We start from the raw sequence: 26311 nt of genomic DNA, 5'->3' as shown, positions 1-26311 counted from the left end.
ATCCTTCTGTGTTAACTGGAGTGTACAACTTCCTAAGTGATTTTAGAGAGGCAATCCTACTGTCTGCTTTATAAGACAACAATATCGAATGGTAAAAAAAAAAAAAAAGGTATAAATCAGCTTTGTAGAAACAGACTTGCCTGACTTGGGATACATTGCATCTTCTGTCATTTGGCCTTAATTTAGGTGCTTAGGTGAGGTTTGGCACCAGTTTTAAGAGTAGCGTGACCGTATCAGTAGGACTGAGAGTATCTTGCAAAGGCTTGCCTAACAGAGCTGAATGTGAATTAATGGTATAGCACTGATATTAATGATAAATATTAGTTATTTTTTGTTATTAGCTAAAATTTTGCAACTACATAGTTTGCACACAAGTTCACTCTTATAGAAATCTTCACATAGGTTGGGCAGGAAAAGTAAAACACAAAATGTAACAGTATCTTTTTTGTGCAATTTTGAAGAATTCACCTGACCAGTCACACATTCATTTTTCATTTGCATTCCCAAGGTCAGGCAGCAGGCAGCACGGGTCTAGCACAACCATGGTAAAATTAAAACCAAAGAGATGCTTCTTGGTCTTCCCTTGCTTCACTCTTGACAGTACAGCTGCATGTCTTCTCTCACTTAGGACATATTGTAGAGCAGGAGTAACTTTTGTAGAGTTTCATAAATGCCATTACTGCAGGTATATCTGCTTTTCTATCTCCTGCTCTGCTGTCTTTGTCCACACAGAGAGATTGAACCATATCAGAGAGCATCCTCTGGTGCTGAGTTTCAGTCATCAGTGCTGTTGGGTTATCACCAATGTCTCTGATGCAGTTTAGGTCCAGACCGACTTTCTTAATCAGTTCCTGAGTATAGCATTCATACAGGCCAGGGATTATTCATGGCAGACCATTTGGACATGGCCACTCTGCAAAGGGAGACAGTCTAATAGTGTGGATTAAGGCTGTTCCCTGCCAGCTGGGTTGCTGCCAGGGCATGAGCCCAGGCACGTGTACTTTGTGAATATAAATTTCAGCCTCTGGTTATGGGCTTGAGGTTTTCCCCATCCTGAACTGAAATCACACTACTGCTTAGCTCTTGCCCTGAGCAAGAGAACCTTTTGGTCAACTGCTCCTACCAGCAGTGATAAGACACAGTACTGGGAACATCATGGGACTGCTGAAGCTTAGCAGATGGCTGAGCTAAGGTAGCTAACCATACATGTGCTCTTTCACTGGCAAATGCTTTCTACATATAGTCATTTAAACTTCCCTCACATTCAGAAGCTAGCACATGGAGTCTTTTGTTACCTGCAAGTTAACAGTGCTAACATAGTAACTACACTGCTGTTGATGTGCTGTCACTTGTTCAGCTTCATAAGCTTGATCGCATACATGCTCCTTGATTCTGGAGACGCATGTCTTTTCCGTTTGTGTGCTTAGCTGATGGGGCTGCAGCTGTACCACCAGACCATGGTCACATCTTGGCTTCCTTCCAAGGGTGCTGGGGCATGCTTTGGCTGCCCACCTGCCCCGTCCCTGCAAAGCAAGCAAGGAGGGTGGATCAGGTAGAACCTTTGTAAGACCTGCAGCTTCTCCATCAGCATTGTGGATGCTGTGGTGTGTTCCATTAAGTGTAGGAATAGCCCTGAGGGTCACACACTTTCTGATAGATATTTATAAAAATAAGCATCTGTCATTGACGTACATGAAGCTGTGCTTGCTCTTCAGTAAGGATTGGCTCCTGCTTCAGGGACAGTGAGATCTGTTTCTACCAGCTCTCTCACACCTTCCTAAAGATCTTCAGAATGTAGTGCTGTACAAACAGGAGCAGTCGGGAATATTCACTATGGCAGGAGCAAGACGAGGTTAGCTCTTAACCTACTTGGGAAACACTCCACCTTGTAAAAGACACTGTGATTATGTGGCGCTCTTTATACTCAGGCTGGGTTGGTACCTTTATATGAAAACTTGTTAAGTAGGTAACAAATTAACACAGGTAACAACTTGTTACAATGTGTTACAAGTTTCGGAAGGTTGTTTTGTTTTGTTTCAGTTGTGTTTGCTAATGCATTAGCAGGGCACCGGAGGGAGTTTGCAGGCTGCTCAAGCTCACCCCCGGGTATAGGGTAACGGCCTGAGTGGGAAATGAGGGGCACAGGAGAAGGTTGCAAGGTCTTCATCCTAGTCATAGCCTTTTTACCCTGCTTCTCAGCCTGTAACAATTGGATATTCTCATTCTATTAACATTATTTCAATAATGAACTGCTCTAAACGCATAGTATCTTTCTCTTAAACTGGCTTTGCATTGCCGATATGAATATGTGTGCAAACACACACACACATCTTTCAAATTTTGTTAATACCCTCACAGCTTCTGCAGAACCCCAGCTGTATGTGTGTGCAACACTGGTTTCCTCTGCATTGTTTTACTGGGTAGGCAGAGTCCAAGATTTAGAAAAGAGGTCTAGATCTGACACAGCATAAAAACCCACAGGATAGCTTAGATGAATGATTCTTGGCTTGTGGAGTTTGAAAATCTATGGTAGCTGTCATCAGAGCCAATAAATTCTCCATCCTTGGCTTTAGGTAGTAACGCTGTGCTATTGGCTAGGTAAATGCTCTCTGGAGCTTATTCTCTATCTAGAAGGTAGCGTCTATACAAAGGAAAGTGTGTGAGAAGGTGTGTAAGTTCACTGAAAGTGAAGGAGCAGATTCTGAATATGTCTCCATGAGGGCAAATGCCAAGTGATTTAGTATGCTTATTAATTCAAACTGGAATGACCCAATCTAGTGGTAAGGTCAGTGGGAAACAAATATTCAGTGTAATTTTTGACCTTCAAAATGTGGGTCCTACATTATGAAACAAGATGCTCGTTACCACATGGTTTTATCCTGATTAATAATGTGTTTTCTTCAACAGCAGTGTGCTACAAGCTGGTCTTTCAAGCATTTTGTTATAAAATACTTTCCTGTGTCTATTTCAAGCATAATTGTGCTGATTTTATGCCAGCAAAATGTGAAATTAAGCAGCTGTAGGTTTATAGATAGAAGACTATCAAAAGATTTTTGTGCATCTTGTGCCAATAAAGGCAAAGTTTTTTTAAAAATAGGTTTTCGTGGTTTGGTTTTTTGGTGGTTTTTTTTTTATTATTATTTAGGGGTGTGGTAGAGGTTGTTTGTTAGCTTATTTTTTTTGTTATTATTATTTCTATTTGGGGGTTGCAAAGGCAGTCTGTGGTGTTGTCTTGAACAGGTCTGTATGGCTGGCCCAGGGCTACATTATACAGCCAAACAGTTGTCTGGTGAGAGGCTGTGCTATTTGATGACAGACGTGTTTTGGAGCAGGACAAAGTCATCCCTCTGGGCTAAGTCTTACCTGGGATGCAGCCTGGGCAGCAGTTTTCTGGAGTTGCCTCAAGTAATTCAGCACAGGCAGGTTAAAAGGGAACACACAGCTTACAAAAGGTGAACATTTTTAAAATCATGCTGCATCTGAAATACCATATGTGCTCATAATACAAAGACGTATTAAGCAGAAGTTAAGTGACAGTCCTTTTCCTGCCTTATCCCTCTGATTCATTGTTATATTCTTTTGTGATATTAGTAAGTGTTTAGTTTCTCCTTTGCCTTTGTATTGTACAGCAGTTGTTTTCCTTTTGTACAAGCCCCGCAGGACTGAAGGGGCAGAAGGGTCAATAGTTACCACAAAGCAGTAGGACCAGAGAAAAGCACCTAATTAAAATAGGAAAACATGGTTAGAACTGGTGACAACTGGGCTGACTCTGCCATTACAACTCTCTGCTCAGCTCACTCCTGAGTCTCAAGGGTGGAGATGAGCATCTCTAATGGGAAGGACACTGGACTGAGCTGAAGGCTGAGGCTGCAGACCTACTCTGACAGCTCTCCTTCAGGAGAGGAGCTGTGTGTCTCTTGCAGGGACAGTGTGGTGGGATGGATGGTTAGCTCATTGCTAAGTTCAGTAACATTTATCATATAATAGTTCTTCTTACAAAAAGTGCAAGGCAAATTTAAATTGGTTGTGTGAGGTGATACAGTTGAAACAATTAGCTAGTCTGGAACATATTCCTGCTGTCTTCTCCAGTGAGATAAATGAGCTGGATCAGTGCCTCTTCCCTCTCCTTTCCTGTTCTTTCTGCCCCTCCTGCCCTCTCTCTCTTGCCTAGGTTTCTGAGAAAGTTTTTATATAGCTAATCTAAGGTTTTAGAAACTGTTTATCTTGCACGGTCTGAAATGCTTCTTATCCTCTTGCCCACGGTACAGTGAAAAAACAAGTAGGTGCATTTTATAAAGGCATCTTTATCAGGAGACATGATGAGTGACTCCTAGAATTACTTCTGTAACTACCAGACAAATTGAAAATAAATGAGAACTTGAGACATATGGTCACGCTCTAATAGTTGGCATCTTCATCTTTTATCTTAGATCTTAAGGCTTGGATATGAGAGTTTACTCTCTTATGCAACTATTTGTATAAAACAGCTAATATAAGCAGAACTTGTTGATTCTCATTGGGAGCAATGTTAGGAAACAATATAAGTCCTAGGAAACACTATAAAAATACCCCCAAACAAACCCCTGGGGCTTTCTAGGTTGGTAGAAAATCTTTATTGTTTTGAAACACTCTATTGGTCCTCACATATAGACATGTCAGACATCAGAAATTAATGTTTCAGTGTGCTTTTAAAGACCGTGTATTGTTTTATTGTGTGCTTTTTGCACATTCATAGAAGACTATATGGGAAGGAAAGAGTGAAATTAATTTCCAGTGAGAAGTGTTTCAGGATACTGGGCATTTTTCCACTGAACATCTCTGTGGAAATCTGGAAAAAGTGTTATTTCAGCCCTCTACAAGAAAATAGTGCTCTAACTGTACTTCTCTTTCCCACCATCAGTAAACTTGAGAAAATTCTTCTATAATTATTAACTAGTAGAAAAAAATGACCTTATTTTGGAAAGCATTTTAGGAGATTATTTGCTTTTAAACATAGTACTCTTGGAAATGTGAACCGTGAATGGTATTTGTACTGTTGTCTTCTGGTTTGCTTTCAGATAGAAGGCAGTTTCAGCCTTTTGGAAAAGACGGGGAGGAAGACAGCATTAACTATATCATTGCCGTCTGTGGATGATCTTTGCATTTGTCTTTTTCATGCTTCTCTGTGTAGTCTGCTGCAACCTGAATGGCTTCTGTATAGGAATAACAGAAGCCTCTAGCAGACTTGAAAGAGCCCTGGCTCTTTTCTTGTTCTGGGTTATGGGTTTTTGGGGGGGGGTTTGTTTTTGTTTTTTTTGTTTTTGTTTTTTTTTTTTAGAGAGAAGACAGTTAAAATCAGGGAAGTCTAAGGTCTTGTTAGTTTATATTGTTTCTAATATTCTGTTAGTTACATAATACCACAAAGCATCGCAATTCTAAGGTTCAACACATCACTGTTTATGATGAGTATGTTACTGCTGCTTCTGGCATTCTCCATACTGCAGGGGAAAAACCCAAAACAAAACATGATCCTACTTTCAGTGAAGTTATGCAAATCTGCCGCTCATTTCTGTGGGACTTCACATCCTCAGTAACTGAACTCATTGGGACGATATTCAGGGTGACTTTTTGTAGTGCTGAAAATTGTTCTTTTAGAGGTAGGTACCAAATTAGTTGAAAACCAGTAGTAGTATAATTAAAAAACGCACCCGACTGTTGCTTGTTTTGTAATAGCTCAGCCTGTGCCCAGTTCCTAAGGGAAAAGACTCTCGCAGCAGCTGAGGAATGCAGCCTGTGATCTCCTTCTTCCCAGGGATGCTCCACCCAGCCCCATCGCTATAAATGGCAATTGGACTTCGGGGAATTACAGCAGGCAAGGAGCTAAGCAAAGACAGGTTCATCTGCAGCTGACATTTTCACTGCTGGCCATGCAATTAGTAAAATGAAGAATAACCTTGAACATCACAAGGGCTGCAGCTTCATCTGCAGCAGTGTCTGGACTCTAAGGATGGGTTGGTACAGTGACGGTAGCTCTGTTTGAACGTGGTCAGTCACTTGTTTTAGAGGACTATGGGAGGGGCTGCGGCTGAATGAATGTTTGGCCTCAGGAAATTTGTGGCAAGCTTGCCACAAAAGCCCATGTTTTATCAATCAGCTATGGAGATGGCCACTGCTAAGCATGTTCATCATGTTTCTGTTGCCTTGCTAGCAAAGGTCACATCAGGGGAAACTTAAAGGTGCTCAGTAGGCCAAGCAAAATGGTATTTAGGGGAGGAATTCGACTCACCTCTTATGTATCTGTACTACAGCCACAGTATCGGCATCCACCTCTGAGCTGGCCACCTTACACTCCCTCCCTCCATGGGAGGAAGTGGGGAAAATGGCATTTCTGGGCTTTCATTCTTATCTCTGTAAACCAAATGAAATTAATTGTTTCCCTGAAAGTTCCTGTTTCTCGCCACTGGTTGGAAGTGCTTCTTCGAATGTCTAGATAGATGAAGATGCCTGTATTTTGGAAGCAGTCCCACTGTAGGTCTGGTCTACCCCACAGCTCATCTGTCAAAGAAACGCCCATAATTAGTCTGTACTTTTGTCATTATTGGCTTTAATTACTGTGTCAAATGGAAAGGGTAGAATTTCATAAATTCTAATGGATTCCTCAAGGACAAGCTAATTCATTGTGTAATGAATGATGTATGGGTAATAATAAAAAGAGTAATAACACCAGTAACATGCTCTTTCATTAATTCTGTGTGAGAAGTCAGAGGAAAAGCATGTTTAATGTTTATTCAGTGGAAGATTTGATTGGAGAAGTATAAGAAAAGTAGCCTTCTGTGGGATAATCAATATAAAGTTACACATTTAACAGATGATTCATTCTTTATTATTCCCTCAGCTTCCATTTGCATGCATTATGGGGTATTTGTATCCATCTTTTCCAAAACATCTCTTGTATGCAGTGTGTATAATTTATTCAGCCAGATTTATGTGTTTTGTCAGTTGTCAGTCCTGTAAGATACTAGATGCTTCTGTATGACCCAGTGCTGTATTAGGAGAAAATACTGCAAGGTAAATTTCCATTTGCATTGTGTGGGTAACTAGGGACTCAACTGCAGAGGTTCAGATGGGTTGAGAGCAGTCGGGATGGTGTTACCCTACGTACCTCCCACAAGCAGTAATGTGCCATCTCCATCTTGTCACAGTGCAGTTACTCCTGAAGAAGGAGCAGCTCAGGGAGCTGCCCATGGTTTTCATAATGCCAGGAACTTTAGCTGCATGCTTTCAAGGAAGGGCCACTCGGGTCCCAGGAAAAGCAGAGTGAGGAAAATTGCTTTAAGATAATGAGATAGAATTAAAAAGTGCATTTTATTTCTTTTCCTCACATTCTCACCTTTCAAAAGCACAGAGAGCACATCTGCAGGCTTCTGTCTGCAGTGTCTGGAGCTTTACATATTCCTTACATTAATACATGCACTGATATGCACCTATACTTTTCACATACCTCCTGGAGATAAAGCTGTAAAACAAATGCCACTAAGTCAACTTGTAACAATACTGTGAAATGTGAGGGTGGCAAATCCTTGTAAACTCAATGTCTTCTTTTAGAAATGTACCCAATTTTCAACTCAGCTCCTGGAAAGTCATTCTTGTAACAGGATATTTCTTCTCTTCCATTTTTTGAATGGGACGCAGCTGTTGAATTCTTCAGACCTTAGTAAAGGCTCTTAAAAGGGCTTTATTTATATCAGGGTGTTTTTGTGTCCTCTGGTTCTGAGCAAATAGCCACAATGTCAGCTAGTGGAAATTGTCGCACTGCAGCTCAGCTTATGAAGTTCTGCTGCTTTGCCAGGGTGTCTCCTCTGAAGAGCTGAGCCCTTACGTTAGAGCATATGTGTAATTATATTGAAGTGTGAGAGTGTAACTTCCAGGGAAGTTTAGCACATGGTAGACACACCTCTTCAGTGCAGGAGGTCTGGACAACAAAGAGCACATCTAAGGTGATCAACTAGAATTCATCCACAGTGTGTTAAAAGCAAGTTGCAATGATACTTAAGTGTATAATCCCTCTTATTTCAAAATAAAAGCTTATGGCATGAGTTTCCCTTGAATATACTCTGTAATTATGAATTACCTGTATCAAATAATCTCCTCTGAGTCATTAAAGGGCATAATGCAGATAAGAACTCCTGTAAACCTCAAAATTAGCTTTCTAGACCTCTGTGTTACCAGAAAGCTTTGCCAGTAAGCTGAAATGCTGTGATATTTTGATATTATTAGAGTTTGATAGAAGTTCAAAAGCAATATGCTGTGTTGCTATGTGTCTGTGAGATGGGGAGCTTTTTGCAGGGCAATAGTGTGAGACAGAGCAGCAAATGTAACCTGGCAAGCAGTTGTTGATTTTACAAGGATATTGCAGTGAAAGCTCTAACTTCCTGCGTCTGCATGCCTTTTTTTAGTAAGAGCTTCATACTAGCTCTTAAAACCCACACTTTTGTTTCCTTCTTTTTTTCACTAAGCATTTCCTCAATTGATACTGAAAAGTAAAATTCAAAGAGGTTTATGTGAATCTTTCATCTGACTAATACATATTTTAATAAAAGTATTAATAATGTTGATAAAAGGATGTGGGCAGCTGCTATGGCCACTTAACACAGATTAAAATAATTGGATTGGGCATGTCTGGTAGATTGCCATTAAAAATTTTGAATAGGAGCAGAGAGCATTTGGCAGCCGCCAGCAAAAGCGTGTAGGTGAGAAGAGAGGGGAAGGGAAGAAATAGAAGAAGGGGGTAAGAAGAGGACGTTGGAAAGCTTTCATGCTGTTCATTCACCTAAAAATGGGTTTTCAGACTGCCTCTGAATTTATGTTTGCCTTTCATTTGGAGACTGTGGATGGAGATGTTTCTTTTCAAATGCTTTGGGAGCTGGGCCTGTGGTCTTTAAGCTTTGAGTTTCAGAAACAGGACTTGGAGCCTTGGTTGTGCATGTGGGGAGCTCCTGCCCATGCTGCTCCCTCTGAGGGGTGGATGAGGTCCTTGTTGCACCCTTTTCTCACTGAATTCTTTCATATCTCATGCATCATTTTCCAAAGCATCACTTGAATCTGTAGTTCTGTGTATCCTCTCCTTTCTGCTGGTGGGAAATCTAAATGTGCCCAAAGATGGGAGTTTGTCCTTGTGATTCAGTGACTGGCGAGATGTGGGCTGTACCTAATGCTGCGTGTCGCATGTAGATTTTAGAACTTCCCTAAAGGGAAAATCTGATATACAGTTTTTATAAAAGCAACACTGTTAAGTGGGGGGTTTGGGACTCAGAACATGCTTGACTGCTTTTGAAAGACTGAGAAAAAATAAAGCATACTCTTCTTCTGTTGTTCAGAGATTGCAGCAGCAGCACAAGCATGTCTGCGCAGACCTGGCTTTGGTTCCTCCAGGACTGCCTTTCAACTTTCCATTATTTGCCAAAATCTCTGCAATTCCTTCCCAGGTTTTCCTTTTCTAGAAACAGGGATCATGATGTATGTTCTCTCTTAATCTCTCTCACTGCATGTGCTTTTATTAGAGCCTAACATAACTTTTTAGAGTACTTACGTCATCTCTTTTAGAGTCATCAGTTTCTGCTAATAGGTAGCACTTCAGATCATGAGATGAAAAGTGCAAGTTAAATATATTTAGCTGGCTTTTATTTGCCTTCTGCTTTTTAGACTTTATGAGGCACAGGCAGACAGTCTCTGGAGCAGATGGGGTGTTCTGTGATTACTGGACCAGACAGCTCAGATATTATTAAAGTGCTTTTTTTGCATATACAAGTTGATACAGCTTCTTTGTTTTCATGGTTCACATCAAGCATAAATCTGATAGAAGCTGTTGTGCTTCTATCATTTTCGTGTGAACTGTATCACCTGAGCTTAATGCATATAACCTTGCATGATTCTGGACATCCAGTTTCTCTGTTGGGATCCCCAGTATAGTTCAAAAGGAATTCAGGAAAGGCTAAAGTAGTCATCAGTTTTCTGTTACTTTTCTTGGAAACACAAAAATTGAATGTGATTTTATTCAAAATAGCTCTGTTGTGTCTCCTGGAAGCTATTCTGCAGGGGTTTTGTATATCCCAGGTTCTTTTTAATGAGCTGTAAGGGACTTCCATGGTGCAGTGCCATCCATGAAGGTGAAGGAAGGAATCTGTCACAGGAGCTCCTGCTCATGATGGGAAAGGTAGCCAAGCACACAAGGTGCTTGAATTACAGCTCCCATGAGGCAAACCAGAGTGATTTGGGCTGAAAACATCTTTTCTAGCTGCAAACTTCTTTGAACTTTTTTACCAAGCCATCTTCTTTATTAATTTTTTTCAGAGAAAGCCTGTCTTTCATGAATACTTTTAAAGACAAAACTCTGATTTTATTTTTTTTTCTTTCCCACAAATCAAAGCAAAACAAAAATTTGATATTTTAGGTCATATCTGTTTCTGAAGCTATTTTTGACAGTCCCATGAGGCTTTTGTGGCGAGCATTGGTCACTGGTGTAGCAAGAGATCAGCCAGTGGAATTGTCAGCTGCCTGCTAATTTGGTTCTCTCAATCTTGTGCTCCTTTGGAATGAGAGTCAAGTACTTGGAATTTTGCATAATTAGGAAACAAATGAGAAGTCCCACACTGCTTATCTGTGAATGAAGTTAAAATATCAGAATCACTTAACCAGTTTCTCAGTGAAAGTTTAGGTCAAGCTCAGTTTAAAGGTTTATGATTAATATTTTTGAGTGCTCTGGGAAGGAATTAATTTGAAGTAGACAACAGAAGTTTTGGGTTTTCTTTTTTCCCTTTTTTATTGCTGATAAAGGTATATTTTATATAACTTCTCCACAAACTGTGAACATTTTAATATTATAGAATTTCATCCCAAATAACATATTTTTAATTATAGAGCTGTACATAACTGAAAAAAGAAGTTTGAAATGGAGAACAATAATTCCCCAGGTGCACTGGCAGATAATGGAAGTGATAAAAAAAAATAATATTGTCTCCATGTAGAAACAGTGTATCCCAAAGGACGCTGAATTTATTTATTTATTTATTTCCCCAAGGAACACTGTTAGCTATCAAATAACCCTAAGAACCCTGGTTCAAAGCAGAACTCAACAAGCATTGCTAGACTGTTCAGTTTCTGAGAAGGAAACCTTTGCTGTCAACCTATAGTTCTAATAAGGAGGAATTAGAATCTATACTTCCAATATAGTTCCATTTGTTTATTTTTTTTTTTTTACCCAAGGTAAAGGAAAATAACCATTCCTGGAGCTCATAAACACAGAGGGACAGACTAGCTGGCTCTTTGCAGCCACTCTATTTTACCTTTCTGCAGGCCGCCAAAAAAAGGTTAGTGATTTAGATAGGCATAGGGGATATGTGGGCTAAAGAAACTTATTTTTGATGAAAGATTGTAAGAACAACAAATGTACAGCATAATTAGGAGATGACTAGCAGGTCCCTGATCTCTGGCTGCTGCATTTTGACATGGAATGATAAATCTATCTTCAGTGTTCTGGGTTTGTGTTGGGATGCAAGCAGAGTCAGTGACAGTACTTTTCCAAGAAGGTTATTCAGCTCTCTTTGCAGCTAAGACAAGACTTTTTTCCTTGGAAATCTGGTATGGTATGACGCTTAGCGCACAGCATGCTGGCTGTCCTTAGGACTGCTCAGCCCCAGCGGGTTGTGTGGGAAGAGACTGGAAATGGAGGTGAGGAGGATCTGATGTCCGATCTAAGAAGCACTGAAAATACTGAGGCCTGTGCATTGATTTCCCTGGGGATTGTATAAGCCTCTGAAGTTAGGGAGATGTGCTGTCTGTGTTTGCTGCTACTGGGCAGGCAGTGGTGGCAAGGTATTGAGGAAAGGCCGCGTGCATTTCTGAGCTGCAAGCACAGGCTCTCATACCCAGCAGGTAGGAGGTTATTCAGCCTACCTCAGCTTCGTGGTGCATGAAGCCTCTGGGCGGATGTATGAAAAGAAAATTATTTACATAATCTCCCTTGCTGTTCCCATGAACTCTATCCCATGATTTCTCCTGTTCTGTGAGCAATCTGATGAAGCACTAAGTAGTGCCAGCTGAGAAACAAAGTTGTCGCTCTTGAATGATGACTTGGTGAAATGCCACATAGGGCAGAGCCACCATCAGAATCACTGGTGATTCACTGTTTGTTTTTCACAAATTTCCTACGCTCCCTGCCCACGCTGTATAGATGACAGCATTCTGTATGGGGACTGTGAACATGACAGACATTATTTATGAAGCAGGGCTTCTATCAAGGATTGTTTTTCCCCAGCACACTGTGTAAACTGCTCAGTCTCTGTGTTGCTTCTGTCAAAATGATGTTATAAATATAGCTGGCCTTCCTGCTTCAGTAGAAAGCTTTGGAAGTTGTTTTAAAAAGCTTCAAACTAACTGAGTGTGAAGGTCAGGCAGAAGCCACAGAGTGCTCCTTACTGTGCTCCAAGGAGTCATGGCAGCTGCATCCAGCAATCTTTCACCTTCTTCTGATAGGGACAGTTTGGGCAGTTACAGTTCATTTGAGCTTACACAGCCACAGGGGAGAAGGATTTGTGGAGGGAGAGTTGTCCCTACCTCAGCAATCTTCACACTGTTTCAGGATATCTCCTCTGGAGTAAGAAGTGGGGAACCCAGTCATGACTTGTCTGTGTGACTTGGCTTTTCCCTGGTCTCGGCTCTAGGCTTGCTTCGAAGCAGAGGAAGGAAAATATCATTCCCCAGACCCTCCCGCCCCCCCCAAAGAATCATGATATCTGGCAGCAAAAGTTGTCCTGGGAGTCACAGCTGCTCCAGCGAAGCACTCACTCACATGCTCGCTATGCAGCTTCAGGCCAATGATGCTATTCTTAACTTATTCCTGTTTAATGAAACTGTGTGAGTGAATCCAGGTCCTTAATTTAAATTTGGTTTCATCAAATACTAAAGGGCACTGAAGATGCAAGAGAACTTAGTTAATGGCAAGGAAACTGAATAATCTTGTATGGAGTGGGATGGAGTGCATAGAGCTGTATGTGGTGCTCGTGGTGACATCAGGTGACATAATTTTCCTGCTTTAGCTAAGTTTGAAGAAAAAAGGTAGCTTTGATTCAGTGGGAGAAAAAGCTGGCACTACCAACTACTTACCAGACTCTAAAGATCCATCAACAAACTGAGAGCCCTCAAATACTGTTTATTTTCAGACCAGTTTCATGACCTGGCCTGTTTTCATAGTTGGACTGAGAGGAATGAACCTATGGAATGAGAAGTGGCATTAATATTTTGAAACCAAACTGCATAATTTAGGCTGATTTATATTTGTGTGGCTTCGTCAGGTGGCTTGCTTTGAAGTCTGCAGTTAAGTTTATCCTTTTCTGTATGCTCTGACCATGAAGAGCATATAACACAGGCAGTTCTGAGCAAAACATGCTGAGGGTAAATGTTTTTTGAAGGCTGATAACATGGCAGCTGCATAGGTTCTGTTTGGCAAGTAGCAGTTTCTGTAAGCATCAGGTTTTATGGCCGTGACTCTGTTATTGTTGCATTTTTTTAAGTCAGGTTAGCAGCATAGAAAAAAGTAGAGACCAAGAGCTGTTCATCTTCTGGCTCAGTCGTTGAGGAACTTGTAACTCTAGCAATTGTTTCTGTTTTTCATAACAGTGGGAACTTTATGAGCTATTTTTCCCTTTCCCCGTCCAAAGTAAATGTGCTGCATAAAAACAAAGAAGTTGCGGGCTGTCTGGGAGACACACTGTTTAAACTTGGGGTGCCTTAGATTGGAGAGACTGTTTCAAAAGGTACATTTCTCTTGAAAATTGATATTGCAGTGTTCTTACTTCTGCAGATCGATTTTACATTTCTTGCTTTGGAATGCCACATTTTTAATGAGCCTCTGTATCAATAGACAAGGGTGACCATCAGGGTGCTCTTTAGTGGTCTTTCCAGGTTCGTACCCTGATCCATCAGTCTGACTTATGTACATGCATTCAGAGCAGTTTGTATAGCTCCAGTGTAGCTGAGATGGTTTAAAAAAAGATGAAATATTTAAACTCTTGTTTGGTGTTTAAATTAATGTCAGCAGATTCATGTGTGCAAACAAGATACTTTTTATTAAAAAATGCTGAAGTAGGCTTCTCAATAAACTGGTTGCCATTTGCTGTGCATTGCAGGAAGAGAGCACACACTGTTTCAATACACAGAAAACAGTAATTATGTGAATGAAAAGTAATGGTAATGCTGGTGAGTGCAAAGCCACCTTTTTGTACTCACAGTATTTTCCCTAATTACTAGACTTTCTGTATTGTCTGAAGTTTTCTATAGAGAATTGTCTTTGCAGGGTCTTCAAGAAAGTGAACGTCATCAAAACAGCTGCCAATATTGGTGGAATTTGATATTTGAGATCTTAAAAACCACCACCAAAACCAACAAAACAAAGCAAGGAACACAGTTCTAATAAACTGGAGTAGATTGACAGAGCACTGCACCTCAATGGTACACTTTTCCTGCAGGCAGCCTGGCATCAGTGTGTAGGACAGGGTAGGGTTTGCACACATGAACATAGTGTGAGACAACCAAAATGGAAGTGTGGAGTGATTATATAGCAAATGAAAACTTCTAATCCCAAAGAGCTCATTTCTTACTTGCTGCATGTTTTAAATGTGCCCAGAGGCACGTGTATTCTGTGTTGCCAACACCTGCAACACTGCTGGCTGGTGATACAAACTCATAACTCAAAGAAAACTTCCTTAAATGAGAAAATGCCTCTGACAACCTGTTTATTTCAGTCCAGGTTGTGAAAGAGAGAGTGTGCGTGAGGTAGCACACACAGTCACAGCTTGGAGTCAGTGAGCAGTCACTGCTGGAGGTATCCCAAATCAGCTCGGAGAGCACCATTTACGTAATGAGCTTGCAGTTGTTCTGAGGAGGGCTGACGATCTCTACCAAGGTTCAGTATAGTATTGGGAGTAGATGTTAGTGGTCAGTAGCCTCCTGATTAGGATATTCACTGGGGATGGAGTCAAGCACTGGTACAAGCTCTTGCACTAAGCCAGGTAGTACAGTCTTCTGCCTGAGTCCTCTGTGTCTTAGCTGAGTAACTGAGAGCTCTCACTTTGCTTCCAAATGTAAATATTTGGAGATGTCTTGCATTTTGTTCCTATCAACTAAATCACACCCACCCCCAGAAGAAGAAAAAACCCTGGAACTCTTTTCCAGCCAGACCTGGTATGTAAGCAGTCAGAATGGTGATTTTCTACATGCACAACAGATTTCATTTTCCTTAGACCCAAACCCCTTTTCTGTAAGTAATACCAGTTTATATAAGATACTGATTTGGACCACTTGAAACAATAGGAACAGGGGTTTGTATTGAATTAAAGGCTTTACTCTTAGTCAAATCCCAGTTCTTGGAGTTATGGGATTAATTATTTTATTTTACTTCATGATCAGATTCTGATGGTGGGTTTAAGAGAGGTATTGTAATCTGCATGCATTTTAAAATGTCAAAATCCAGGAGGTAAACTAAAGTACTCCAATATATATTTTTAGCCTTGTATATAATACTCAGGCTGATACGGTCTTTGCATGCTTGGAAATGACAGTGTGCATTCTCTCTTTCAAATAGCGGGTTGTTTTCTTCTCTCTGAAATTTAATTTTTTCTTTTATACTGAACATAGTAAAAATAGATGCCACTCATAACTGTTTAAAGCATTGGCTGCAGTAACATTAATACTTATTATTGTATGCAGAAATGGTTAACTTCTGTGCTGTGCTACTGGAGATCCTTGTTTCACTAGGGCATTATGTACTATGTCAGTAAAGCTACAAATAGGACATGATTATATTTGTTTAATCTAAATTGTTTAAATGCTTTTAACATATAGTTTTTTTCTTTCATGTGCTTAACATTAATAACATTGTTAGGCTTAGGAGAAAGAGCATTATTTCATATTTGAAATCTCATTGAAAATCCTTATGTTTACTAAGAGTGTAACAAGAATGGATGGCATTCATGGCATAAATGGATGCTGCAACCAATAGTATCAAGCAAGGTTGTCCTCAGGATGGAACCCACCTCTGATGACTTGGGGTGCAGGAGAACTCAGAGGGGAAATGAGAGGATGTGCCGTTCTTCAGTGTATTGCAGGCTGTGGTTCCTTTTTCAGCTTCAGGAGCAGCTGAGCACTGAGGGCTGTTGGGAGCATGTTTGTGTTGGTCACAGAAGCTGAAGCAGGGTCTATTTAGGGCAGTTTTGCCACTAGAAATAATACTGGTGCAGCTATTATGTTTGATTTTGGGTCAGCTGCCATTAGCTTAGAGAGTTCATGTTATTTCTGCTGAAGGAGGAGACTGTTTTAACATTTGAGAAAAATGTAGCACCAACCTCTTAAAATGCATAGTATATGAACTGATGAAAGGGATAAGGATTCTCCTCTTAATAAACCCAGGCTATCCCAGATCTCTTAGTTTGAGATGGATGAAACCTCTGGCTGTTGTAGTGTAGTCCACTACTGTGGTCTCAGATGATTTAGTTGCTGCAGTTAAGCATGTTACTGCATGCTGTCATGGCTGTGACAGCCATGCATGTACTCTCAATCTATGGCAAAATTCAGAGTGTTGCAGCAAAAATACACAGCAATGTGTTTACAAAATTTCAACTGGAATTTTACAGTTACATCTAGGCATTTTAAGGTGTTCTGTCTGCATTTTGGCACCTTCAAAAAGGTACTCACATCTTTCTGGCTCTATTTGTGTTGCTTCTGGATATATTAATTAAGAAATATTGATTTCTGCTGAAGTAAGAAATTCAGAAAATCTGAACATGTATTTTGATGTATTTTAATGGAGTTTGTTAATTTCTGGAGGTTGGTTTTTTAAATGTATAAAAAAAGCTCACTTCAGTACAGAGTGGGTATGTTAGATATGCTCTATGTTAGGATGTTTTGCCAGTCAGTACCTTTGTACATAATTCATGTTTATTAATGTCAGAACAGGAATGAAATACATCTCAGTTACACATCAATATTTTTAAAAGAATGCTTTTTAAATATTCTAAACAAGAAATAGTATCCTGAGGCATTTGGAAAACTTGGAGAGGTTGATTATAGAAGAACAGGAAATATTTTCCCATTTATTTTAGTAACTTTAATGATGCTGTGAAAGCATGCTCATTCTTCCGCTCCCTGTTTACCTCTAGACTAAAGTTAGAAGTGCTTCCACCCCCGATAAGTGGAAATCACCACTGTAATATTCTGAAATGTGTATCTTTACATGCACACGGGTTCGTGCTAGATCCAAGTGTTCCTGCTGTGGGTGTGAATCCTGCCTCCCCTGTAGAGAATACCAGCTTTTCAGTGTCCTGAAGGGGTTGTCTTGCAGTACTGATCTCGACCACGCGGACTTCCAGCCTGGGGAATGAGCCAGAGTGCTAGAGGGGGAGAAGCTGAAGTATTGTCTTTGGCAATGCCACAGCTATATTGATTGCCATTAAATAGTTTTGATATCTAAATTGCTGTTTTCTAAGGGGTCATCTTTTTGCCAAAACTAATAGCTTTTTTTTTGTACATACATTACTTAATACACATAAGTACAGTACAGCACAAGATGAAGCAGCTTTAGTGTAAGGCTCTGAACTGTAACACAGGATCATGTGGATGGTACTTATGCTTTCCTAGTGAAAGCATTATATTAATAATTTTGATATTGACGTCAAAGGGAACAGGATGTCACCCGAGATAACAACCATGATGAAGTCAGTCTTCTTAATGAAGATTAATTGTTGGGGCCTCATACTTCATGCATCCATGTTCAGATAGCTTCCTCGGAGTGCTTTGATGTCACACAGCAAGTTCTGTGCGTCTTTGCATTTAGATGCTATTTCATTAATGTGAAAGACTTGCCACCTTTTGTAATACTAACAGTCCCTTGGGAGCAGCTCTGTAATTCCAGAAAATCCTAGGCTGCAGTGCTTTGTAGTGCCAGCTGGAAACCAGTGGGCTGCCTGTCATGGGTTGTGCTGGCTACGGAGGAGCATCTTGAAATAGGATGGCAGAGAGAATCAGGCTGTAGCACACTCATACCATCTAATTGTTTGCTAACTCTTCATTAATCTGCAGGTGGTTATCTAGGATGGATTAGTAAAAGACTTGCCATGCAGTCCTTAACTGCATGTAATGCTAAAATGATATTTAATGTAATTTATTTCCCCTTTCTCCTTAACTTTCATCCTGTCTGGGAAAAGTATTTGGCACATGGATGTCATATGATAGATTATATAGCTGTAGTGAAGTAACTGGCTTTCACTGCAGAACTGGTTTTGGTTCATACTAACACCTGGAAGTGAAGAAGAGAGGGATTATCTATACCAACAGTCAAATTGCGGGAGGTTATGCCTGAGGGGTCTGGAAGTAATTTTAGCAAGAGTTGAAATAAGCGACCAAAGTAAGTGAGAAGTTTATAAATGGGCAATGGTATGTGGTTCATGAAACTTAAAGAAGTCAGGAAGCAAACAGAATTTAGACGTCGTGATGCTACATTTGCTATGCTATCTGCAATATAATCTTTTTGTGTGCAAAACCACTGAATCCGTCTAAATAAAAGCCCATAGCTGGATGTTGCTAGGGTAGGAGACAAACAAGTAGAGATAATTGGTTTTGATCTCAGTGTTTCAAATGGATTTGAGCAAAGGACTAATGAAAAGTAGACAGCTAATCTGATAATGGCATTTACCTAAATGAGTACAGACTAAAGTCATAAACAGTAACAATAATGCAGTAGTATAAAAATCGATTTTTCCAGCTTGCATTAAAATTTGTATTGTCTAAAACTGCTGAATGTGTGGGTTCTTAGTTCCCACCCTGTGCATTATCCTAATTACTCACAAAGGCTTAAAATTCTGCAGAGTTCAACAGATGTCGATCATCACCATAGATTTACATCTGCATGCAGGATTCCTTGCAGTACTTGTCAACTGGTTTCCATATTGTACAAAGGAAAGAAGAATGAGGCTTTGCTAAAAGATATGTGAGGGACTGTGTATTGGAGGCTCAGGAGAAAGAGGTCAGGTACACAAGAATAGCTTACACATGCATAAGAGTAATTTAAGCACATAGAGTTACTTAAGTCAGGGAGTACCACTTAATGTTTACTTTGGAGCCACCAAACATCCAAAAAAAATTGTTAAAAAAAAATCTTGAAAGAATATTAGTAAAACTGCTGTCTGCGTCTTATTAAAAAATGTGCTTATGATTGTGGACAAGAAATATGGGAAGAGTGGACAGATTCTTCAAAGGCACAAAGTGCAGTTAATCAGTCATCTGCTTTGCCAAGTCATGTGCTCTGGTATTTTAGTTACTTACCCGGTAAGTGAACTGCTTGGTTGAGTGGAGGAAAAATGTTAGATGTTGGTGAGAGGGCCAGGGAGAAAATGGAGCTGAAGCTGGAGAATAGTGAGGGAAAAGAAGCGACTGGCTGGTAGAAGAAACAAGAGAAAGGTTTTAGTCTATTTAAGGTTTTGTAAAAATCAGTTTTGAAAGCACCCTTGCAGTTAGCTGTTTGCATCCTATCAGGCTGGCTGTTTTTACACTCCCACCCCATCTTGTTGGTAATGAAGGAGCCATTTGCACATCATATTCTGATCTAAAATCTAAATAATAGAGAAGAAGCTGTGTATGTATGTCTGCACACATATGCAGGGCATTAATTTTAATAACTCTATGCTTAAAGATCATCTGCTCTTCTTAAAGCTTCTTCAAGGAGACGTGTCAGGATGATGTTGAAGCTGAAGTAGGTTAAAATGTTCCTTCTCATCTGGGGAGAGAAACAGAAAGTATCCTCTGTGTCTGTCCTGTCCTTTCCTTTCCCTTCCCTCCTTTGGTTACCTCACAGAGTGGAGAATAGCTTAAGGCAGATGTGACTGATGTGATTGCACCAGCACTCATTCTCCAAGGAAGCTTGACTTTTCTGGACTCTCCCAAGCCTGGTTAATTTTGCCTTAATTTACAGGCTGTACATAAAATTGTACAGTGCTTTAGGAGGAAGATGAGACTTTTGATTTACCTTGTGTCTTGCAAAGCATGGGATTCTGAATAGATTAAGTTGTCAAATACTGTGTTTTGGCTCTTAGAAGACAGTGATATTTATTTGCCAAATAAAACAGACTTTTCCATTTCTTGAGCCTCTCAGTTCTTTAGCAGACTGGGAGATTGCACTGGCTCTAACACATGATTTTCCAAAAATATTTTAATTAATTAGTCATGCGTTCCATTAGCGTAGTAAAACCCTATGTTAATGTGACCTAGCAGAGATTTTATCAAACCCACCCCGTGTAAGAGAGGAATGTCTTTTTTTAGCGAAGAGCAACTGGACAGAGTGATTGTGCTTTCTTTATTGCTGTGTGGTGACCTGTCGTGGTGTTGGAAGGTGCAGAGCTTGCATCCTACCACTTTTAGCCAGACAGACCTGACCCAGTGAGCTAAGGGACATAATGTGAGCTAGCAGACTGCTGGAACAAGCAACCTATTTGGAAGGAACAGCCCTTATAATCTTGTTGGGTGCTTTCTCCTTTCCCTTGGTTTTAAGCCCTTAACCTCCTGTTAAAAAAAAAAATAATAAAAATATTACATGGGGTGCTTCCATATTAAGGTGACATTAATGAATCCTACCCAGTAATCCTGGGTATGATTTCTGAGCCAGTGCTTAGTTGGCTGCTCTGCTCATATAAGGAAGCATAGCTCTGTGCGAAGCGGTTTATTGGGGTCCTCAAATCAGAATACGAATGCAGGGCTGTACCACAGCTAGCAAGCAATGTCTCTCTGAGTTACACTGGTTTGGTAGGGCTAATGCTTGAACTGGGCACTGCAGTGGTACAGCTCCCAGAGTGCAGTTACAGAGCTGACTCAGAGATAAAGCTGAGAATGCAGTTACATGCAGAGTTAGATTTGGCCTTGGTAATTTTTATCCCCCCAAAAGAGCAATAATTCATGTCTCCATGCAAAAAAAAAAAAAAGAATGTTTATTTGACTTGTGATAATTCCTAAAAGCCCCATGCACCCTTTGTTTTTTGTGGTCTGGAAAACAGGACATAGAATCATAGAAAGGTTAGGGTGGGAAAGGACCTTAAGATTGTCTACTTCCAACCCCCCTGCCATGTCCTACACAGGATAAATATTCTGTTAACATTTTCTAATGAGTATCCTTTTTGCTTCCCATTCGTGTTTCAAAATTAGTTTGAAAATTTTTATGGTAGACATGTCAGTGATACTTTTGTTTATGAAAATACTTATCTTGGAGAAAGAGATAAATTACCCCCAAAGTCTACATAAATACCTAAATTTCTCTCTCCCCACCGTTTTGACTGTGGAACATTTTTTACATTGTATGTTATGAGGATTGGAGTGCATACTTCTGTACTTGTAAAGTTTCTTTTGCATTATTAGAGTTGGAAAGAAATTGGTTTCTTAGTATACATTGTTTGGTTGTGGATTCTGTTCTCCATCATTTTTATCTATAAATGACAACAGCTTTTTAAAAAATGTAAATGTTTACTTACAGTTTTGCAAATAAGGTTTATGTGATTCTTGCTGCTTTGATTTTGAGTTAAACTAATCAGCTCAGCTTGTAGTCTCCACTCAAACCTTCAGTTTGAGCTTGCTTGGTCTGGTTAATCAACAGTAAGGCACTAGAAGAGCAAGAAGAGGTGAAGAGGCAATAAACAAAGGAATACATTCCTGTAGTTAATACCAGGCTAGTGCAGAAGTTTGCATGTGTGGCCCATGTAGACATAAATATCAAAGATATTGAGCATAATATGTGCACTGAGTGTACATATGTGCAGTTGTTCACATTGAAGTAACAGCTTTATCCGTTGTGGTTGCCTAATGACTTACAAAAACTACTAAGAAAAAAACTTCCTTGATGAGCTCAAACATGCTTCATGCATCATAAGAAACCCTTTTAATATGTAATTCCTTTGATTTATATTGCTAGCTATATATATATTTATTGTTAGATATATATTGTTACATATTTGTGAATGCTTTTGTATGCATATGTGAGTACACACATGCAGTCATAGGTATGCATATATACATGTATGTATACACAAATATGTATAGGGGTTGTATGTGTGTGCTTGTATGTATACATACATATATATGCAAAATATATGGAAATGTGCAAAGATGTTTACATATAATAGGATATATAGCTGATAAATTAAGACAAATCTTACTGATTTTAGTAATAAGGAGCTTTATACAATGTCTTTTAAAGTCAGTGGATGCCCGTTGACTGCAGATGTTTGTGCAGACCAAGTGAATTGTAGGTGAATGGTGAAAAAAAGAACATGCAGTCAAGGTGCAGATATTGAAGTTTAAAACTGAAAACGAGAACTTGAGAGTGAGTTTAGTTAATTGTAAGTCTGTCATGTTGTGAAGAAGGACATGTTGGTGGATTTGTCTTTAGAGCTCAGCTGATATACATTGGAGTTGTTCCGTTATCTACAGGTTCACCAGCTTATATCTACTGACAAGTTTGTTGTCTATTTTTTAACACAGTTAGAATGAAAAACAAATTCTTCTTTCTTTCTAAAAAATGTTCTAAAATGTGCTCTTTGATGCTCTGACTAATTCTGAAAGTCTTGAAGTTAATTGCCATCATTCAAGCTTGTCTGTGTGCTTGCATTTCTCTTTGATGATTACTTCACTCGCCCAAGCTAAATACTAAGAGTGTGCCTTTTTGTATATGTTATCAAAGGTGGGAGATAGAACAGCTAAAGCTTTTGATTTGCTTTCCAAGCATAATTGGTACTTTACAGAGATGTACCATATCTCATGTTGTTTTCCTGTATAAATTTTAACATGTACGTTGTTATTAGGCTTTTCAAGAACATGAAATATCTTGTCTTTTCATCAGTCTTGTTCTAAACACTGTATAGTCATAAGCAGGGGATGGGATAAGGAGATAGGATATGTCAGAAAAGAGAAAGAGGTCTGTCCATGTACTCTCTGAGTAAAATTTTGTGGAGTGGGATTAGCAAGTTGAGCGAGATAAGATGTGGATTGTCCGTGGACCTGGACAGTGGAGGTTTGCATGTCTGACTGTGTGGGGAAAGGAGTGATGACTGAGTAGTGTACAAAGAATGCAAACTGGTAAAAGTAGACAAGGGGTTTTTTTCCTGCTCTGTGCCTTTGGTTACTGGAATCCTAATGTTTTTGCAACAATACTTGGTTAAATGGTTTCAGACAGAATTGACTTTTTGTTTTGCATGTCCGTACTCCTTTAAAGGAATTCTGTTTTTAAGAAAACAAAGATTTGAAAGGTTAGAGATGTCCAAGAAAATGGCCTTTAAGAAAAAAAGACCTGTGTTGTTTTTCCTAGCAGTGAAGAGATGGTTCTGTTTATTAAACTGTGCATACCATATGATGCATTATATTTTTCCATTTGATTTCCTGTAGGGTGATTTCACTTGGAACAGCATGTCAGGGCGCAGTGTTCGGCTGAAGTCAGTTCCCGTTCAAAGCCTCTCAGAGCTGGAGCGTGCTCGGCTGCAGGAAGTGGCTTTTTATCAGTTGCAGCAGGACTGTGACCTGGGCTGTCAGATTACTATCCCCAAAGGTAAGGGCTTGATAAACCATCTCTGTTTAGATTGCTAAGCCACTGACTTCATATCTCAGCAATAAAAGGAAAAAAACACTAGCTTGTTTATTCCACAGACAATGTCTTCTATTTCATTCTGGCTTGAACATAGTAACTAAGTAAAAATGACTGGTAAATTTGTTTGTATTCTGTGTCAAATTCAGGCCACCTGGGGTAGTATCATCTGATCACGGACAGATGTCTACAGGGTAGATAATCTAAATCAGACCTGTTCATGCTAGCATGTCTTTATTCAGTTGAGAGAGAAAGGTTTTTCTTAAACTTCCTGACATCCAAAAGCACACATCTATGTAGCTTGGGTAGATCATGCCTTAGAAGTGCCTTTTACACTCTGTATTTTATTGTCTCTGGAGGAAACCAAGTATCACTAGTTCAGACAGACAGGGAAGACATCTGCATCAAATAAGAGGAATCCTACCAAAGTTTCCTGAAGACAGTGGTGCTGAAAGCAAGTTAATTTTCAGCATAAAATATTGAACTCCTGAGGGACAGGAGTTTAGTTGAGACAGAGAAGATCAGTTATCAGAATCCTGATGCAGGAAACATACACATTGTAGATCTGTACTTAGGTTTCTGTGGAAGAGATCTCAGCCTCACTAAAGGCGATGTGGAAGGTTCCAGAGTTTCCTGTAGGATGGAGATCAAGCTGTTGTGCAATCTACAAATCTGTGTTTCCTGTTGTTTCTTTCCAGTTGTATACTTATTTAAGGAATAATAAGGGACCACTGAATTCTTACCTTTGGCTATGAGCAGAGGTACCATGTGGTACCACATGCACAGTGATTCCACCTGAACAGTTCTTTTTAATCAGTCAAAGGTAAACAGAAAAAGTTATCCAGTCTGTAAAAATAGTTGTGTGGAAAAGAGCAAATGTGAAAGACATCAGCTTGCACATTCAGCAGCTTTTTATGATCTCCGGAAACCTCCTACTGAAACCAATGAAATCAAACTTGCCATTTACAGCAATCTATCAGTTTGTCGTGAGGTGGATACGATCAATGTCTTCAAGCCCCACCACAGCTCCCCTGATCCCTCAAAAAATGTTTCATCAAAATGAAAATAATTTTACAGGACATTCATGGGAGGAACTGGATCACTAAGGGCACTGCAATATTTTCTGGCAGTCTGAACTGCTTACTGGCTGTTCCAGTAGGAGATGAATATACCTACATGGAGGTAATACCATACCAGACAATAGAGTATATATATGTATACAGAATCATAGAATAATTTGGGTTGGGAGGAACCTTTAAAAGTCATCTAGTCCAACCCCCCTGCAATGAGCAGCACCATTTTCAACTGGATCAGGTTTCTCAGAGCCCCATCAAACCTGACATCAGATATTCCCAGGGATGGGGCATTCACAGCTTCTCTGAGCAATCTGTTCCAGTGTTTCACTATCCTCATTGTAAAAGATTTTTTCCTAGTTTAAATCTCCTCTCTTTTAATTTAAAGCCATTACCCCTCATCCTCTTGCAACAGGCCCTGCTTGAAAAGTCTTTTCCCATCTTTTTTTATAATCCTCCTTTAAGTACTGAAAAGCCACAATGAGGCCTTCCTGGAACCTTTTTTTCTTCAGGCTGATCAACCGCAACTCTCTCAGCCCTTCCTGATCAGAGGAGTTCCAGCCCTCTGATATTCGTGGCCCTCCTCTGGACCTGTTTCAAAAGGTCCATGTCTGGCTTGTCCTGGGGACCCCAGAGCTGGACGCAGTACTCCAGGTGGGGGTCTCATGAGAGCAGAGTAGAGGGGCAGGATCACCTCCTTCGACTTGCTGGCCACACTCCTTTTGGTGCAGCTCAGCATACAATGGGCTTTCTGGGCTGTGAAGTCACATTGCTGCCTCATGTTCAGCTTTTTGTCTGTCAGTATCCACTAGGACTTCTCCACACGGCTGCTTTCAATCCCTTTATCCCACAGCCTGTATTGATACCATGGTGCCCAACTGAGTTTCAGGACCTTGCACTTGGCCTTATTGAACCTCGTGAGGTTCACTTGGGCCACTTCTTGAGCTTGTCAAGGTCCCTCTGGACCTCTGTCTATCTTGAGGTGTGCTCCTCAACTCCCTTCTACTTCAGAGAATGCCACATGAAAATACTGAGTAGCAGAAGTCAGTGAGATAATCCGTGTATTAGAAAATACAGAAAACTCTTTGGGATTCTTTGTGGTTCTTTGACAGTTTTTCAAAACTTGAAACATGCTCGTGCCTGCTGGGCATTTGCTTCCTACAGGCATTTGAGTAATTACGTTTACTGGCGTAGGTATTGTGGAAAGTAAAATTTAATTGTTGTGTAATAAGTGTTTGTGCAAACATGCTTGCTGGAAGTTGAGTTAGAGTATAGAAGCATCTCCCTTATCTTTACAATCACAATCATGCCATTATTGGTTCTCTTCATAATGCTTCAGTCCTCCCATGCTTAGAAGCCCCCTTTGTCTCAGCAAGTGCAGTTGGTTAGCACTTAAGGACAGAGCTGGCTATTCCCACATTTGTAAAGGAATGCATAGAATGTAGTGCCCCGTATGTAATCCCTCTTCTCCACTATACTGTAGCTATTAGCTTTAATGAAGTGCATTACTGACATTTGTTAGTTAAATGTCTTGTGGTCACAGAGAGGGGACCACCTCCCACAGGAATTTATTTAGCCAGCGTGTCATTTTTAA

The 26311-nt window shown here is 40.0% G+C and overlaps 1 protein-coding gene across 1 annotated transcript in view; it reads left to right on the top strand.

Moving 5' to 3' along the window:
• Positions 1 to 24422, top strand: part of LOC133218232 (rho GTPase-activating protein 6-like) — a 267808-nt gene extending 243386 nt beyond the window's left edge. The window contains exon 2 of the mRNA XM_061364453.1: positions 23449 to 24422. Coding sequence (XP_061220437.1) covers positions 23449 to 23646 — 198 coding nt within the window. The 3' untranslated portion in view covers positions 23647 to 24422. The remainder of the gene's footprint in view (positions 1 to 23448) is intronic.
• Positions 24423 to 26311: the final 1889 nt, after the last annotated feature.

The sequence above is a fragment of the Neopsephotus bourkii genome, unplaced genomic scaffold, assembly GCF_033783945.1.
Source record: "Neopsephotus bourkii isolate Nb327-2 ecotype Australia unplaced genomic scaffold, CSIRO-AGI_Nbou_v1 NB_1234, whole genome shotgun sequence".
NCBI lineage: Eukaryota > Metazoa > Chordata > Aves > Psittaciformes > Psittacidae > Neopsephotus > Neopsephotus bourkii.
The sequence above is the reverse complement of the archived record's forward strand: the minus strand, read 5'-3'. Positions and strand labels throughout refer to the sequence as shown.